The 13871-nt window shown below is 37.0% G+C and overlaps 2 protein-coding genes across 2 annotated transcripts; both read left to right on the top strand.

Moving 5' to 3' along the window:
* Positions 1-6172: 6172 nt before the first annotated feature.
* On the top strand, positions 6173-6844 carry GLRG_10666 (GDSL-like Lipase/Acylhydrolase; the record flags this gene model as incomplete). The annotated part of the gene is made up of 1 exon (XM_008101351.1): positions 6173-6844. The coding sequence occupies one exon, from the start codon at positions 6173-6175 to the stop codon at positions 6842-6844; it is 672 nt and encodes a 223-aa protein (XP_008099542.1).
* A 1940-nt stretch (positions 6845-8784) lies between these two features.
* On the top strand, positions 8785-11204 carry GLRG_10665 (glycosyl hydrolase family 3 N terminal domain-containing protein; the record flags this gene model as incomplete). Its single annotated transcript, XM_008101350.1, has 3 exons — positions 8785-8905; positions 8970-10427; positions 10486-11204. The coding sequence occupies 3 exons, from the start codon at positions 8785-8787 to the stop codon at positions 11202-11204; spliced, it is 2298 nt and encodes a 765-aa protein (XP_008099541.1).
* Positions 11205-13871: the final 2667 nt, after the last annotated feature.

Here is a 13871-nt window from a genome sequence, read left to right as displayed (position 1 = left end):
TAGCCTATAACCTAGAATATTATTAAAGGACTAAGTATACTGCCTTATATTATTATTATACTTACTAAGAAGTTAAAAAAGGTAATATAGAAGTAGAATATATACTTATTTCTTCTATACCTATAGATAGCTTAATAAAACCCCTTCCTAGGGTTAAATTTTAACAATTTATTAAGCTAATAAGCCTATTTTATAATAATAAGCCTATATAATATATCTATATATTAGATATATTTTTCCTAATATTATTAGGATTTTTTATTAATAAGTTATTAAACTTATTAATATTCTACCCTAGCTGCTACTTAACTCTAGGGTAACTCTTTTTAACCTAACCACTTTTACTCTATAATAGAGTAAAAGAGGGAGTATTAGAAGTAAGAATATCTCTAATATTCTTATACTTCTTTATCTTATATTTCCTCTATTATAGAGGTTATATATATATAAGATATATATATTTTTAATCTACTAACTTAGTAAATTAATATATTTATTAATTACATAAGCATGTCTAATTACGTAATTAATAGAAGATTAAAGAAGGTACTAGAATGTCTAAGATCTCTTAAGATCCTACCTTCTAACTCTATCTTGCCTATAAGGTTATTACTTTAAGTTAGGGTTATTTAGTTAAGGTTATTATCTTACGCGTCTACTAGGTTAATTTATAAGCAGCTTACGTAAGTATAGAATATTCTAGTAAGCTAAGTATAACTATATAAGGGTGACAATACTTCCTGTTTCTAGTTTCCTTTACTTTTTTCTTTAAGCAAGTAAATAGTTAATAATCTAACTACTATACTCTCTTTTAACTATATATCCTTATATTCTCTATTTATCTACCCTAGGTATAAGCATTTATATCTCCCTTTTATCCTATATTCTTGCTTCTATAGGATATATCTTTATATAAGAGATATACTCTCTTATATCCTGCTAAGCTAGAACTCTCTATCTAAGAGACTAGCTTACCTGTTGTGCTAATAATATAGCTTATTATATAGTAACCTTATACTCTAGATTATATTATAAATAATTTATTTATTATACTTACTTAGTAGTTATTAGATATCTCTAATTATAACGTCTAGAGTTATATATTATATCCTTATTTAGTAGGTAATAGCTTTTTTATTTATAGTAATAATCCTAGTTATTTATATACTAAAGCTAGTAGCCTTATATATAGTTTACTTAAAGTCTTACTTTAATTACTATTATTTCTAGTAGTTACTTTATACTTTAATATAAAGTTATAACTATTTATTAAAAGTATTTAAGGTTTTCTTTATATATAGTTCATCCTTTTTATCTTATATAGCGTCCTATATCTAGATTAGTCTAATAATAAGTTATTAGTTTTATATCTTAAAGTCCTTAACTTTTTAGGTTTATTACTTTTTAGCTACTATAATAGTTTTAGTAACTTCTTATAAGTGTTTTCTTTAAGCGTCTTTAATTATCTAAGGTCTTTTTAAGTATATATTTATTATTTTAGCTTTTTCTTTATAAGTTCTATTTTCTTAATATTACGAGTATTAGGTTGCTAAGTTTTTTATTATTTATGAGCCTTTATAAGTCTTATCTTAAGGATTTAGATTTAGCTATCTATAGCTTACTTTCTCTTATTAGTATGTTAGAAAGAAATTACTACAGCCTATTAGTTAAGTTACTAAATATCTATAGGTTTAGTAGCCTAGGTTATAGCGTTAGTGCTATCTTTTAAGGTGCTATTATTTAGTCCTCTTATTATAGTTTCTATTATTTCTTTTACCTTAATCTAGTTATAGAATTCTTTTATATTAATTATTATAAACTATTTCTATTAGGCTACCTTAGTAGTGTCCTTAGATTTTCTTAAGTACTATCCTACTTATTTCTTACTATCCCTATAGGTAAGGTAGTTATTATTATAGTAGGTAGTCTATAAGAGTTATTTATAAGGAGTCTCCTTTTAAGCTATACTAGCTTTTTATATATACTTAAGTAGGTTCTTATTTTATAGCCTCTTAAGCTATTTATAGTCTTATATAAAGTGTCTTATCTTTTTATAATTATAGTACTTAACTATATTAGTGTCTTTTACTAGTTACTAATTTTATTTTTTAATAATACTAATATCTATAAGTCTTATATATTATTTATAAGTAGTACTTAAATAACTATTATATAATTACTACTAGTAGTTTTATTTTTTATTTTACTAGTATAGCTATTTAGGTCCTTAGGTGTACTTTTTACTTATATTAGCACTAGGCTATTAGGTTTCTTTTTATTTCTTATATTACTTAAAAAGTTATATATTAATTTTAATAGTAAGTTTAATATAAAATAAAAAGTCCTTAAGTAAGTTAATAATCTTAATAAGTTTATTCTTAACGTTATTCTTAAGTCCTTAGTAAAAAGAAGAAATTAGTAATTCTTAAGTAATATTAAGTTAAGTAGCTAATTATTAGAATTTAGCTATATAATAAAATACTAACTTAGTTTATTATAGGCTAGCTAGGCCCTACTTAGCCTATTACTTCTTATTAAGATCTTAAAATAGTAACTATAAAGCCTTTATAAAGCTAGTTATATTTCTAAAGATATTTTATATCTTATAAAAGTATATAGTAAGGTTACTATTATACTTAAGATATTCTTCTAAGTAAGGTTTATACTAAGAAAGTGCTTTTCTTTATAAAAAAGTCCTTATATAAATAACTTATTTAGTCTTACTTCTAAAGTTAGTAGTATAAAAGGTCTAATAAGTATAAACTTAAATTAGAAATCTTTTTAACTATTTACTAGTCTTATTATAGGTTCTATATAAGTTAAGTTTAAGTTTATTATATTTATTAACTAAAGTAGTAATAATATTTATACTACCTCTAAAGGTAGTTACTTTTTTATTTAGTTTTTTAGCTTTAGTTATTTTGTTTTTTAGCTAAGTAATAGTATTATAGACTATATTCTATAGCTAGCTAACTTTAAGGGTTTTAGTATTTAGTTTTTTACTAATTTTATTAATTATAGCTTATATTTAAGCTATATTATTATTATTATATTTTATATACTACTAGATCTTATTATATATACCTTAAGTAAAGTCTAGCTTATTATCTAACTTTTTAGTGTCTTTTATTTCCTTATTTAGGCTTCTAGCTAAGGTAGTTAGGTTCTTTCTAAAGCTAGAAGAAATTAAGCTTATCTTAAGTATAAATATTATAAAATACTATTAGGTAAGTATTAAGGTTTACTTACTTAATAAAAGTAATTAAAGTATTATAGCTAGTTTCTAGATAGTAAGGTTTCTACTAATAGTAAGTAAAGATTAGTACTTAGTTAATAGTATTTATTTTTCTTATTATCTTATTAATTACCTAGTAATTTATTAAGACTTAAGGTTATAAAGTAGCTTATATAGCTTCTTATTAATTAAATTACTAAGGTTAGATACTAAAAGGTATCTAAAAATATATTATAAGTTAATTACTAAAAATCTATAGGAGTCTATCCTTAAGTGTGTCTAAGTCTATCCTATATATAAGTTATAACTATTCCTTAAATAGTTCGTTTAACTAATAGTTATAAAGTAAAATAAGTACTTACTTAGGTATATACTAAGCGCTTATCCTACTTATAAATAAGCGCCTATTTTTTATCTTATCTTATGCTTATAGTTATATAACTTATACTATAGTTCTTTTGTTCTAAGAAGTTATATGTCTGTTTCCTTATTTCTTATCTATATAAATACTACTACTGCCTACTATCTGTCTGTTAGGTAGGGTAATATAGCCTATAACTTATTAGGTTATAATATAAAGTAGTAGAGTAAGATAAGTAATAATAAAGAGCTAAATAAATAATATAAAATAAGATAAGTAATAGATAAGAGGTCTATTTATAGTTAACCTTTTCTTTATAAAAGTTTATTTACTAAAGGGATATATACCTAGGGTATATATAACGTATTACGTGTGCGTTAGGTATTTAGTCCCTACTATCTGTCTGTCTCTTAACTATAGGCACTTACTACCTTATCCTATAACAAAGACGCTACTATACCCTTCTTATTAGCCTCTTAATAAATAGCCTAATAAGGGTAAAAACACTAAAGGTTAACTAATAATAGCCTATTAATAATAAATAAATACCTAGTAGTACTGACTAAAAATAACTTATAGACTTTAATAATTTAAAAAGCTTATAATTAAAAGTTATTTATAGATCTTGAAAGAAAAGAAATAAATAAGATTATTAAAGAAAGATATTACTAGCCTAGAATAACTATAAATATTAAGTAATATATATATAATTACTATATATATTACTATATATATAATCTATATAATAAACCTTTAGAGGAACTAAAGCTATTACTTATTTTATACTGCTTATAGTAATATACTACTATAGTCTTTATAGCCTGCTTAAAAGACAAGAAGAAATATAGTAATATATAGGTTATAGTAGACTACTTTAAGAAGTAAGTAGTATTAATACCTTCTTATAAGACTACTATAGTAAGAGATTTATCCTACCTCTTAGGGCTAGGGTTAGGGTTATTAGCTCTTAACTCTTATAAGAAATACCTTTCTTACATAAAACCTAGTTAAATTTCTAGATTTAGTTGTTAATAATTTTTTATTTTAGATTATTAGATATTCTTTAATTAAGAAACTAAAAGGTGGTATAATTATGCTTTCAAGAGGTTATACTATTTAAAAAAGAAATTTATATACGTTTTTAATTATTTAATAAGTCAAAAAAAAAGAAACTTAAGAAAAAGAGTTAAAGCACGTTATGTTAGAAATCTAAAGCCTAGATGACTTATTACTTTTCTTTTTAAATAATAAAAGAAAAGTAGTTAACAAAGTAGGTATAACTATACATAAGTAAAAAACCTTTTTTAATACCTATTATTCTTTACTTTATTATATTTTTCTTAATAGTACCTTTTGTTAACAAATAATTAGTTTATTCTTCTTTTATTAACTTATCTTTAGGATTAACTATAGATATATAAAGCTACTTATAAGATATCTTATAGCTAGAGTGGTATATTATAAAGCTAGAATAGCTTTATATAGCTAGTACTAGCTAATATTACCAGATATATAGCATGCTACCTATACAGACTATATAAAATGGGTATTTCTACTACTTCTTTAGCTTATAAGTAGATTCTTAATAGGACAACTACTTTACTCTTAAATGACCAGATGCTGCGGTTCATTACACGTACTTTAACAAATACTAGACTAAGGATGGATAGCAGTACTGTATGTATAAGTAAATCTATTATCCGCTTCGCTTTACCTGCATTTTAACCTCTGAAGTGCATCTGTCAGAATCCAAGCCTCGCTTTCTGCAGCACGCTAGCTCTTTCTGGCAGCAACCTTGCTTATTGCCGATGGCGCAAAGCAATGCCAATAATGCAGTGCGGTGTTCATCTGGGAAGCAGGCCTACCCCTGGATGAGGGTGTAGACCCGCCGTCTCCTGACTGACAGTCGTCTGAAGTTTACAAGTCCTTGTTACAGGAGGCGAGGTTTCCCTGAAGCCTCGACCATTCATAGCGAGCTTGATCTTTGCAGAGATTTAGGCACAAACCCCATATTTTACACATAACAATAGCTGTGGTGTTCAAATGTCGTTTTGAGTGTGCTAAGAAATACTGCAGTTGCGATTGTATACTCCCTGGAATATTACGGCGAATGAGCAACACCGACGTAGACGCCGGGTTTTGAGTGTCATCTGCACTACCCAAAGAGTCGGTAAGCTTAAGCCGATCATCAATATCTGATGGACATATATAGCAGGCTTCTGTTTGAGGCCGTCGTATACCTACCTATGTTCAAGGGATCGCGGGAACACCGCAAGCAGACCGCTGTCTTGTTACAAGTCAGCATGGAAATGAAACTGTTTTAGGTTCGTGCAAGTATCAGAAGTCAGCTCAGCCGGCATCACTATCCGAACCTCGAGTTCACACCCTTTATAAACTGCTAAACTGCGCGCTCGTTACGTCGATCTTGGCTGACGACAAAATTACTCATCTTTCTTCATATCCGTTCGTCTCATTTGCACTTCAATCATCGATCCGTATCCGCCTGCGCGACTCTACCCATTATGCGGTTTCCACTAGTTATCAGCATGGGCTCAGCTAGCGTGCTAGCGTTGTCAATGGCACCTAGGCAGGCGCAGGCACCGGCACCGGCACCAGCAGTACCATTACGCATTATGTCCCTGGGCGCCTCAGTGTCGTTTGGGATAGGTTCAACGACCGGCGACAGCTACCGCAAAGATCTCCAAGACCTGCTCGTCGCCCAAGGCATGAATGTCACATATGTCGGGACAAAAGCAAATGGAGACTTCACCGACAACGCAGTCGAGGCAACTCCGGGATTCAAGATCGACCAAATCGCTGCAGCGGCAGACGAAGCGGTGCCTCTGCTCCAACCGAACCTTGTACTTGTCGATGCTGGCACCAATAATTGCAACAAAGGCGGCATAATACCCGACGCAGGCGCGAATGTCACTGCCATGATAAACAATATCTTTGCACAAAGTCCAGGATCGACTGTAATACTCACATCGATACTTGCTAACAAGATTGCTGCGCAAGATGCATGCCGAGTCAACATTAACGCGCAATACGCCGACGTAGCGACGCAATTCCAACAGTCTGGCGCCAAGTTCGCGCTTGTAGACATGCGAAGCCCCGCTGCGCCGGGTCTAAACGATCTTAATGATACAAGACACCCGAATGACGGCGGCTACGTTAAGATGGCAAACGTGTGGGCCACAGGGATTCAGGAAGTGATTTCCCAGGGTTTCATCACAGCACCTAATTAACGATGCTGTCTGAAAGTCGTCGATTAAGTTAGCATCATTTGTTTAGAGCATCACGGAAGATATTCAATTCACTACACAAAACTTCGTAACAACTGGGCATTCGTGCATGCTAATTTTGCAATGAACAATGGCTATTGACAGTCTGGAATTGATGCCTAGCCTATTCTGCACACATCCGCTCGACAGCGAATACTAGTCATATTAGCATGATATATTTTCACCTAAAGTAGCATTTCTTCTAAGTATGCATGGAATCAGCCCTTGGTGACGCTCTGGCAGTCTGAAAAGCTGCCTAATATTCGTTTTTTTACTTGAGATTACACGAAATCATCAATTCGAATATTAGAGGGACTTCATTCCCCTCTTAGAGAGCATTGTTCCCTTTGCATCTTAGCTTGTGCTCCTCGCCTAGGAGGAGATACAAGTTGAATTACATCAACTTTCGAGAACATGCTGCGTCTATTAATTCCTGGAAATTTGCATGTATAATCGGGTGGAGCAAAGTAACTTAAAGAAGCTGCTGCCTCTTGACACCATTTTCCACAGACGAATGACGGCACAAGGAGGTAAGTAGCACACGATTCAGCACAAGAAGCCTTGTTTTCATGCCCCATGGAAAAAATTAGGTGCTGGAGTTAACGTTGGTTTCCCAGTTTTGCTGGATGGTCACTTAAAGGTGCAGGATGTTCTCTCGGCCTAAAGTGGATCTTCCTTCAAACGAAGTCAATGCCTTCCTCTGATGTTTCACGGGCTTTGCCGACAAGGCCACATTAGTCATTGTGATCAAGGTTTGTAATGCTGTACTTAATTGCATCCGATCCGGCTTCATACGTGCCCTTTTTCTCTCACAAGAAGCGTTTGGCTACAGCATCTCATAATCATGAAAGCAATCTAATTACCGTTAGACACATCCTGTTAAATTTCAACTGATAATGGCCTTGGCAATGAACTAGCAGGAGTTGAGATGAACCTTGAATGATTGGGATGAAACTCTGAAAAGAAAATATGAAGATAGGAATTGACAATACGTTCATCCCGAAGTAAGACGCCAATATAAAGGCAAGCTCATACAGTAAGATGGAATTGCATGCGCAGACATATGGTGGCCATGTGTGCATTTGAATGAGCCAGTATTACACACACATACACACGCACATGCACACACGAGAGAGGGATAAAAGGCATATCGGTAGTAAAGTAATATGTAAGTCAAGCCCTGACGTAGTGCTGAAGGCCATGGTAGCAACCTTCTCGACTGAGGGGGGGGGGAGGTAATCAGTATGGTTCCGATATCGCATCAGTTGAACCTTGGGCACCATCTTGGTAGGGTTCTCAATTGGTTCCCGACGGAACAGTCTCGAACAATGAGGTGTAACCATCGCGCCATTTCGGCAGATTCACCCATTTCATAGAGCAAATTCAATGGAGACGAGAATTCCCCGGAGAAACAAACCCCAAAACCCACACACCCAACCTTGTTTTACATAGCAACGGGAAGTCTCCGGTGCGGAGAGTGCGGGGTATTATTATCCTTGCATTACGCCATTAACCCCACAGGATCGCAGGAGGTCTTCTTCCACGATGGCAATTGGCTTGTAGTCAATTACGAAGCAAACTTCACTACCAATGTCGTGATTGCCTGATAAAAGTTGCTAACAGATCGTATTTCCGGACTAATGTTGAATTAATGAACCCACTAACTTGCCTGCTTTATCCCTGCAGTGGACACATGACATGGCCCATTAATCAAGGCCCATCTCGGACTCTGCTTTGCTGGCAATGTGAAAACCCACTGAATCGTGTTGTCCGATGGTCTCATAAGAGGCGGTATCTGCTCAACCCTCGCGTTGGCCGTTACTCGTCAGGAATTTCACAAGGCCGCTTCAGTGGTGCCTTGACATGATTTACGTACATTTCTGCCGCCCAAGGCCTGTATCACAATGAAGACGAAATCAATCCTCAATATCGCGCTTGCTAGCGTTGTTGTGTTGGCGAAAACAAATGGCTCCGCTCCATCCGAGGTGCCCTATTACGGGCGCAGTCCACCTGTTTACCCACCTCGTATGTTTCATGTTTCATGTTCCATGATATCAGGCATGAACCTCGGGGACTGATTTCCAAGCAGCAATTGGCAATGGCTCCAGCGATGCGGGATGGGCCGCCGCATATCGCATTTCGAGATCACTAGTGTCTCAGATGACTGTCGAGGAGAAAGCCAACATTACTCGAGGATGGAGCGGAACCTGTGTTGGTAATTCTGGTGAAGTGACTCGACTGGGTATCCCAGCCCTTTGTTTTGCCGACGCGCCCGATGGAATTCGTGGACAAGAGTTCGTCTCTGCCTTCCCGGCAGGAATCCATGTCGCTGCTACGTTTGATAAGGCTCTTCTTTACAAGTACGGGAAGGCACTTGGCGATGAGTATTACGGCAAAGGGATCAATGTAGCCTTGGCTCCTGTTGCCGGCCCTCTTGGCAGGGTTGCTCGCGGCGGTCGAAACTGGGAAGGGCTTTCTTCCGATCCATACTTGGCAGGTGTCGGCATGGGCGCTATTACACGCGGTATTCAAGACGCTGGAGTTATAGCAACACCCAAGCACTGGCTCTTGAATGAGCAGGAATACCGTCGCCTTGCCTCGGATCTGGGAGAATCCATCAGTTCAAATGTTGACGACCGCACAATTCATGAGCTATACGCTTGGCCGTTCATGGATTCACTCAGGGAGGGTGCCGCCGCCGTCATGTGTTCGTATCAGAGAGCCAATCACTCATATGGGTGTCAAAACTCCAAGCTCCTTAACGGCATTCTAAAGACGGAACTTGGATTCGAAGGGTTCGTGGTCAGCGACTGGCAAGCCCAGACGAGCGGTGTTGCATCGGCCAATGCCGGCCTTGATTTGGTCATGCCTGACGCTGGGTTTTGGGGAGACAAGCTCATCGAAGCAGTCAACAACGGTTCGGTCAGCGAAAGTCGGCTCTCCGACATGGCAACAAGAATTCTGGCGAGTTACCATTATCTTCATCAGCAGCACGCATTTCCTCAGCCTTCTATCCATTCGAATCTACAGAAAACCTTGGCTGTCGATGTTCAAGATGACCACGCGGCTTTGATTCGCCAGATTGGAGCGGCTGGCACTGTCCTTGTCAAGAACGTCAACGGCGCCCTTCCTTTCAAACGCCCCAAGTTCCTCTCGATCTACGGATACGATGCAACTGTCAAGGCAACACCTTGGCAGAATCCTTCTCGGTATGGCGGCGGCTATGAAGTCAACTTCGACTGGGAAACATTCAATGGAACTCTCGTCACCGGAGGTGGTTCTGGTGGAAGCACTCCTCCCTACGTGGTTTCTCCCTTCCAGGCGATTCAAGAGAGGATATCCAAGGATCGAGGAATTCTTCGATGGGACTTCTACTCCGAGAACCCCTCTCCACCTTATGTCAACAGTGAAGCTTGTCTTGTTTTTATTAACGCCTACGCTTCCGAAAGCTTTGACCGGTTGAGCTTGACAGATGAGTTTAGTGATAACCTCGTCCAAAACGTCGCTACGATGTGCTCAAACACGGTGGTGATTATTCATTCTGCAGGTAGGTGTACCGCTGATAACCGCATCCGCATTGTGTATTCGACACTAACAGAAGCTAGGAATACGAACCGTTGACGCGTGGATTGAGCATCCCAACATCACTGCCGTCCTTTTCGCCGGGCTTCCCGGTCAAGAGAGTGGCCATAGTCTCGTTGATGTTCTTTGGGGCGACGTGAACCCTTCAGGAAAGTTGCCATACACGGTGGCGAAGCGCGAATCAGACTACGGCAGCCAATTGAACTCCAGCGCTTCGGATGAGTTCTTTCCAGACAGTGAATTTACTGAAGGACTTTACATCGACTACCGTTACTTCGATGCGCAGAACATTACTCCTCGATATGAATTCGGTTATGGTCTTTCCTATACCACCTTTAGCTTTACTGATTTATCAGTGGGCTTGATATTCAATGCCGACACCTTGGAGTATCCTGACGCCAACATTACCATTGTGCAGGGTGGTCATCCATCACTATGGGAGGCTGTCGCCGTCGCTGAAATCTCTGTCACTAATACAGGTGGTGTGGAAGGGGCGGAAGTTGCCCAACTCTATGTTGGCGTTCCAGGTGATGACACTCCCATCAAACAGCTTCGTGGCTTCAAGCGCCTGTTTTTGAATACCGGGCAGACAGGCCGCGTAGCCTTTGAGTTGACTCGACGAGACCTTAGTATCTGGGATGTTGAAGCACAACAGTGGCGCTTGCGAAGAGGAGCTTACACTGTCTGGGCTGGATCATCAAGCAAAGATCTATCTCTTCAAGGAAGTTTTGAGATTAACTGATCTTTCCCAAAAGAGAAACATAGAGATAGAGCAGGAAGGGGGGGGGGATATAATTCTTCAAAAGGTTAAGTAATAATTAATCTATATATGTAAAGCTTTGAAAAGCCGATAGTAAGATGGAAGATCTAGTTAAAAATACTTTTTGATTCAACGATTCTGTAAATAACAGCACCTAAGCATAAATCTTGATATAGTTTTAGACATTTTCTTGGTTTTCCTGTCTTTACAAGGGAAGACAATACGTCGAGAGGACGGTGAAACAGGTACCACAGTGCTACATTCCGCCTAACTGAACCCTGCGAGCACTTCACTCAGTGCCGACTCGCACTGCTACAGGGGTCGCACAAAATCCCCCAAACTAGCCGTAGTAAAGCTACGACATAGACCGGGGGTAAGACCCCACCCTATAACTCGGCCCACCCCCAAAGTCAGGCCACGCAAAACTACACCAAATTCTAGCTAAATTTACACTAAATTTATAGATTTAGCAATTTTTTAAAAATTAGATACAAGTCTAAAAGAGATAGAAGTTTAAATAAAGTTTATTTTATAGTTAATATATAGTATTTAGATTCTATATTAATTATATATATAGATTTACTTATTTTACTTTATTAACTTTTATAGATAAAGGCTTTTATCTAAGTAGCTATAAAGAGCTAAAAAGAATTATAGTAGATTTAACTTACTATATATTAGTCTTATTAAAAACTACTATCTTACTTCTAGTCTTTTTTATCTTAGAGCTAAGATAGAAGAAAATAGTTAAGTTAACACACTTGTCTCTTATTACTTCCTTATCTAGGGGTAGCCTAACTTTTAGGGTAGCCTAAGTTATAGAAGTCTACAGACAAGCTAATAATACCCCCCCCTAATAACCTAAGAGTACTATATATAATAACTAATAGGGGCCTATATATAGTTAAGCTAATAGTAAAGTAAGTAATAAGGCTCTAACTAATAAATATATATATATATTATAAAGGTCTATATTATAGTAGTAATACTATATTAGTTAGGTATATAACTATATTTCTTATTATAAGAATTTAAAAGTAAAAAGGAAAAGAATTTATACTAGGGGGCTAGTAGTCCTACTAGCTATTATATAGCTATTTATTCTACTTATAAATTACCTAATAGTTCTTATAACTAGAGGTTCTAGTTCTCTTGCCCTTTAGTAGATCCTTTAGTGCTATAGGGCTTACTAGCTACTAAGGTATAGGTACACTAACTACTAAGGCTTAGGGCCTTAGCTACTAAGGTGTAGGGCATAGACCACTATAGCTATAGCGCACTTACTACTAAGGCATAGGGCACACTAGCTACTAAACTACACTATAACTATATTCCTGTCTGTGTATCCCCCACGTGACCCCTCTAGCTGTAACATCTATAGGTCTAAAAAAAACAAGAATTTTTATTCTTCTTGCTTTATATAGTCTAGTAGTAAGTAGTGCTCCTAATAATCTAAAGGCTATAGGTTTAATCCTAGCTTTTTCTAACTTTTTCTTTAGGTAATTCTAAAACGGCTCTGCTGGGGAGGGTTAGAATGGTCTATCCTACCCTGCTTCCTCTACTACGCTCCAGGTCAGGATAGGCCAAGACTATCCCTTTTTTCCCTCTGTTTCTTCCCTCTGTTTTTCCCCTCTATTTATACCCTTATCTATTGGCTATAACTGTATCTATTGTTGTTGTTGTTGTTGTTGTTGTTGTTGTTGTATTTAACGTCTGTGGCGTTCCTGAAAAGGACAAAGGACGCCTAGGGTAGCTAGCTTACATAAGCCCACTGTGCCTAGGAGCTTTAAACTAGTGATACAGTCGGTGCCAGAAAGTGCTTAAATGGCTCGATTAGCTTGTTCCTTCCTTCTGGATATCCTTTGTAATAGACAGGAGCCTATTAATCCAAGATATCCTCCACCCGGCCGGATTCCCACCCCTTCCTAATAAGTACTAACAAGTATCCGTAATACGGCACTAATTGCTTTAGTTTCTCCTTATTCTAGGGCTACCTTAGGGAAAACCACAGAGGGAGAAAAACCTAGGGCAGCCGGTTGCAGCTGCACGGGGCTGCATAAAGTGTGTGTCGTTTGCATTGGCTTGAACTCTCCAGAAGTAGCCTTTGCCTGGTCGCTCGATGTGGTGTGCATCTAATTGATGTTATGTTGTGTTATAGAGGAAAGGGGTCCTAAAGTGGTGGTGTTAAGGACAGATGCGTCAAGAGATTTCGGAAATGTGCGCCCTGTTAGGGGGACAGGGCGCCTTCCATACGTTTTTCTAACAGAGGGTCCGTGCACCCATGGGTTGAAAAATAAATAGAAGGGAGAGTTGACTGTATCTATTGTCAGCTTAAGCCTGCACAGGCCAGCGCGCACGGTACTCTCGGGTTGTCAAGGGGGGGGCATTATTAGCTTGTCTGATCGCTCGAGTTATAGGGTGGGGTCTTAGATGCGCCTTGCGAACCTAGTCTGGGGAGCCATTTGGCCTAAACAGGACAGAAGAAACCGTAACAGAAACACTCAAGGAGAGGCTAAGGATTGCAGCAGGATGCAAATCGACTGTGACAGCAGGCGAACATGTATTTAGTTGCAGTCAGTAGTCCGCTTGAGCGCCCTTTGCCCTTGACAGGGACGTCCAGGCGTTAAATATTCCAACAAACAAACAAAC

Source organism: Colletotrichum graminicola (assembly GCF_000149035.1).
Source record: "Colletotrichum graminicola M1.001 genomic scaffold supercont1.64, whole genome shotgun sequence".
NCBI lineage: Eukaryota > Fungi > Ascomycota > Sordariomycetes > Glomerellales > Glomerellaceae > Colletotrichum > Colletotrichum graminicola.
Note: the sequence above shows the minus strand (reverse complement) of the source record. Positions and strands in the feature narration are given on the sequence as shown.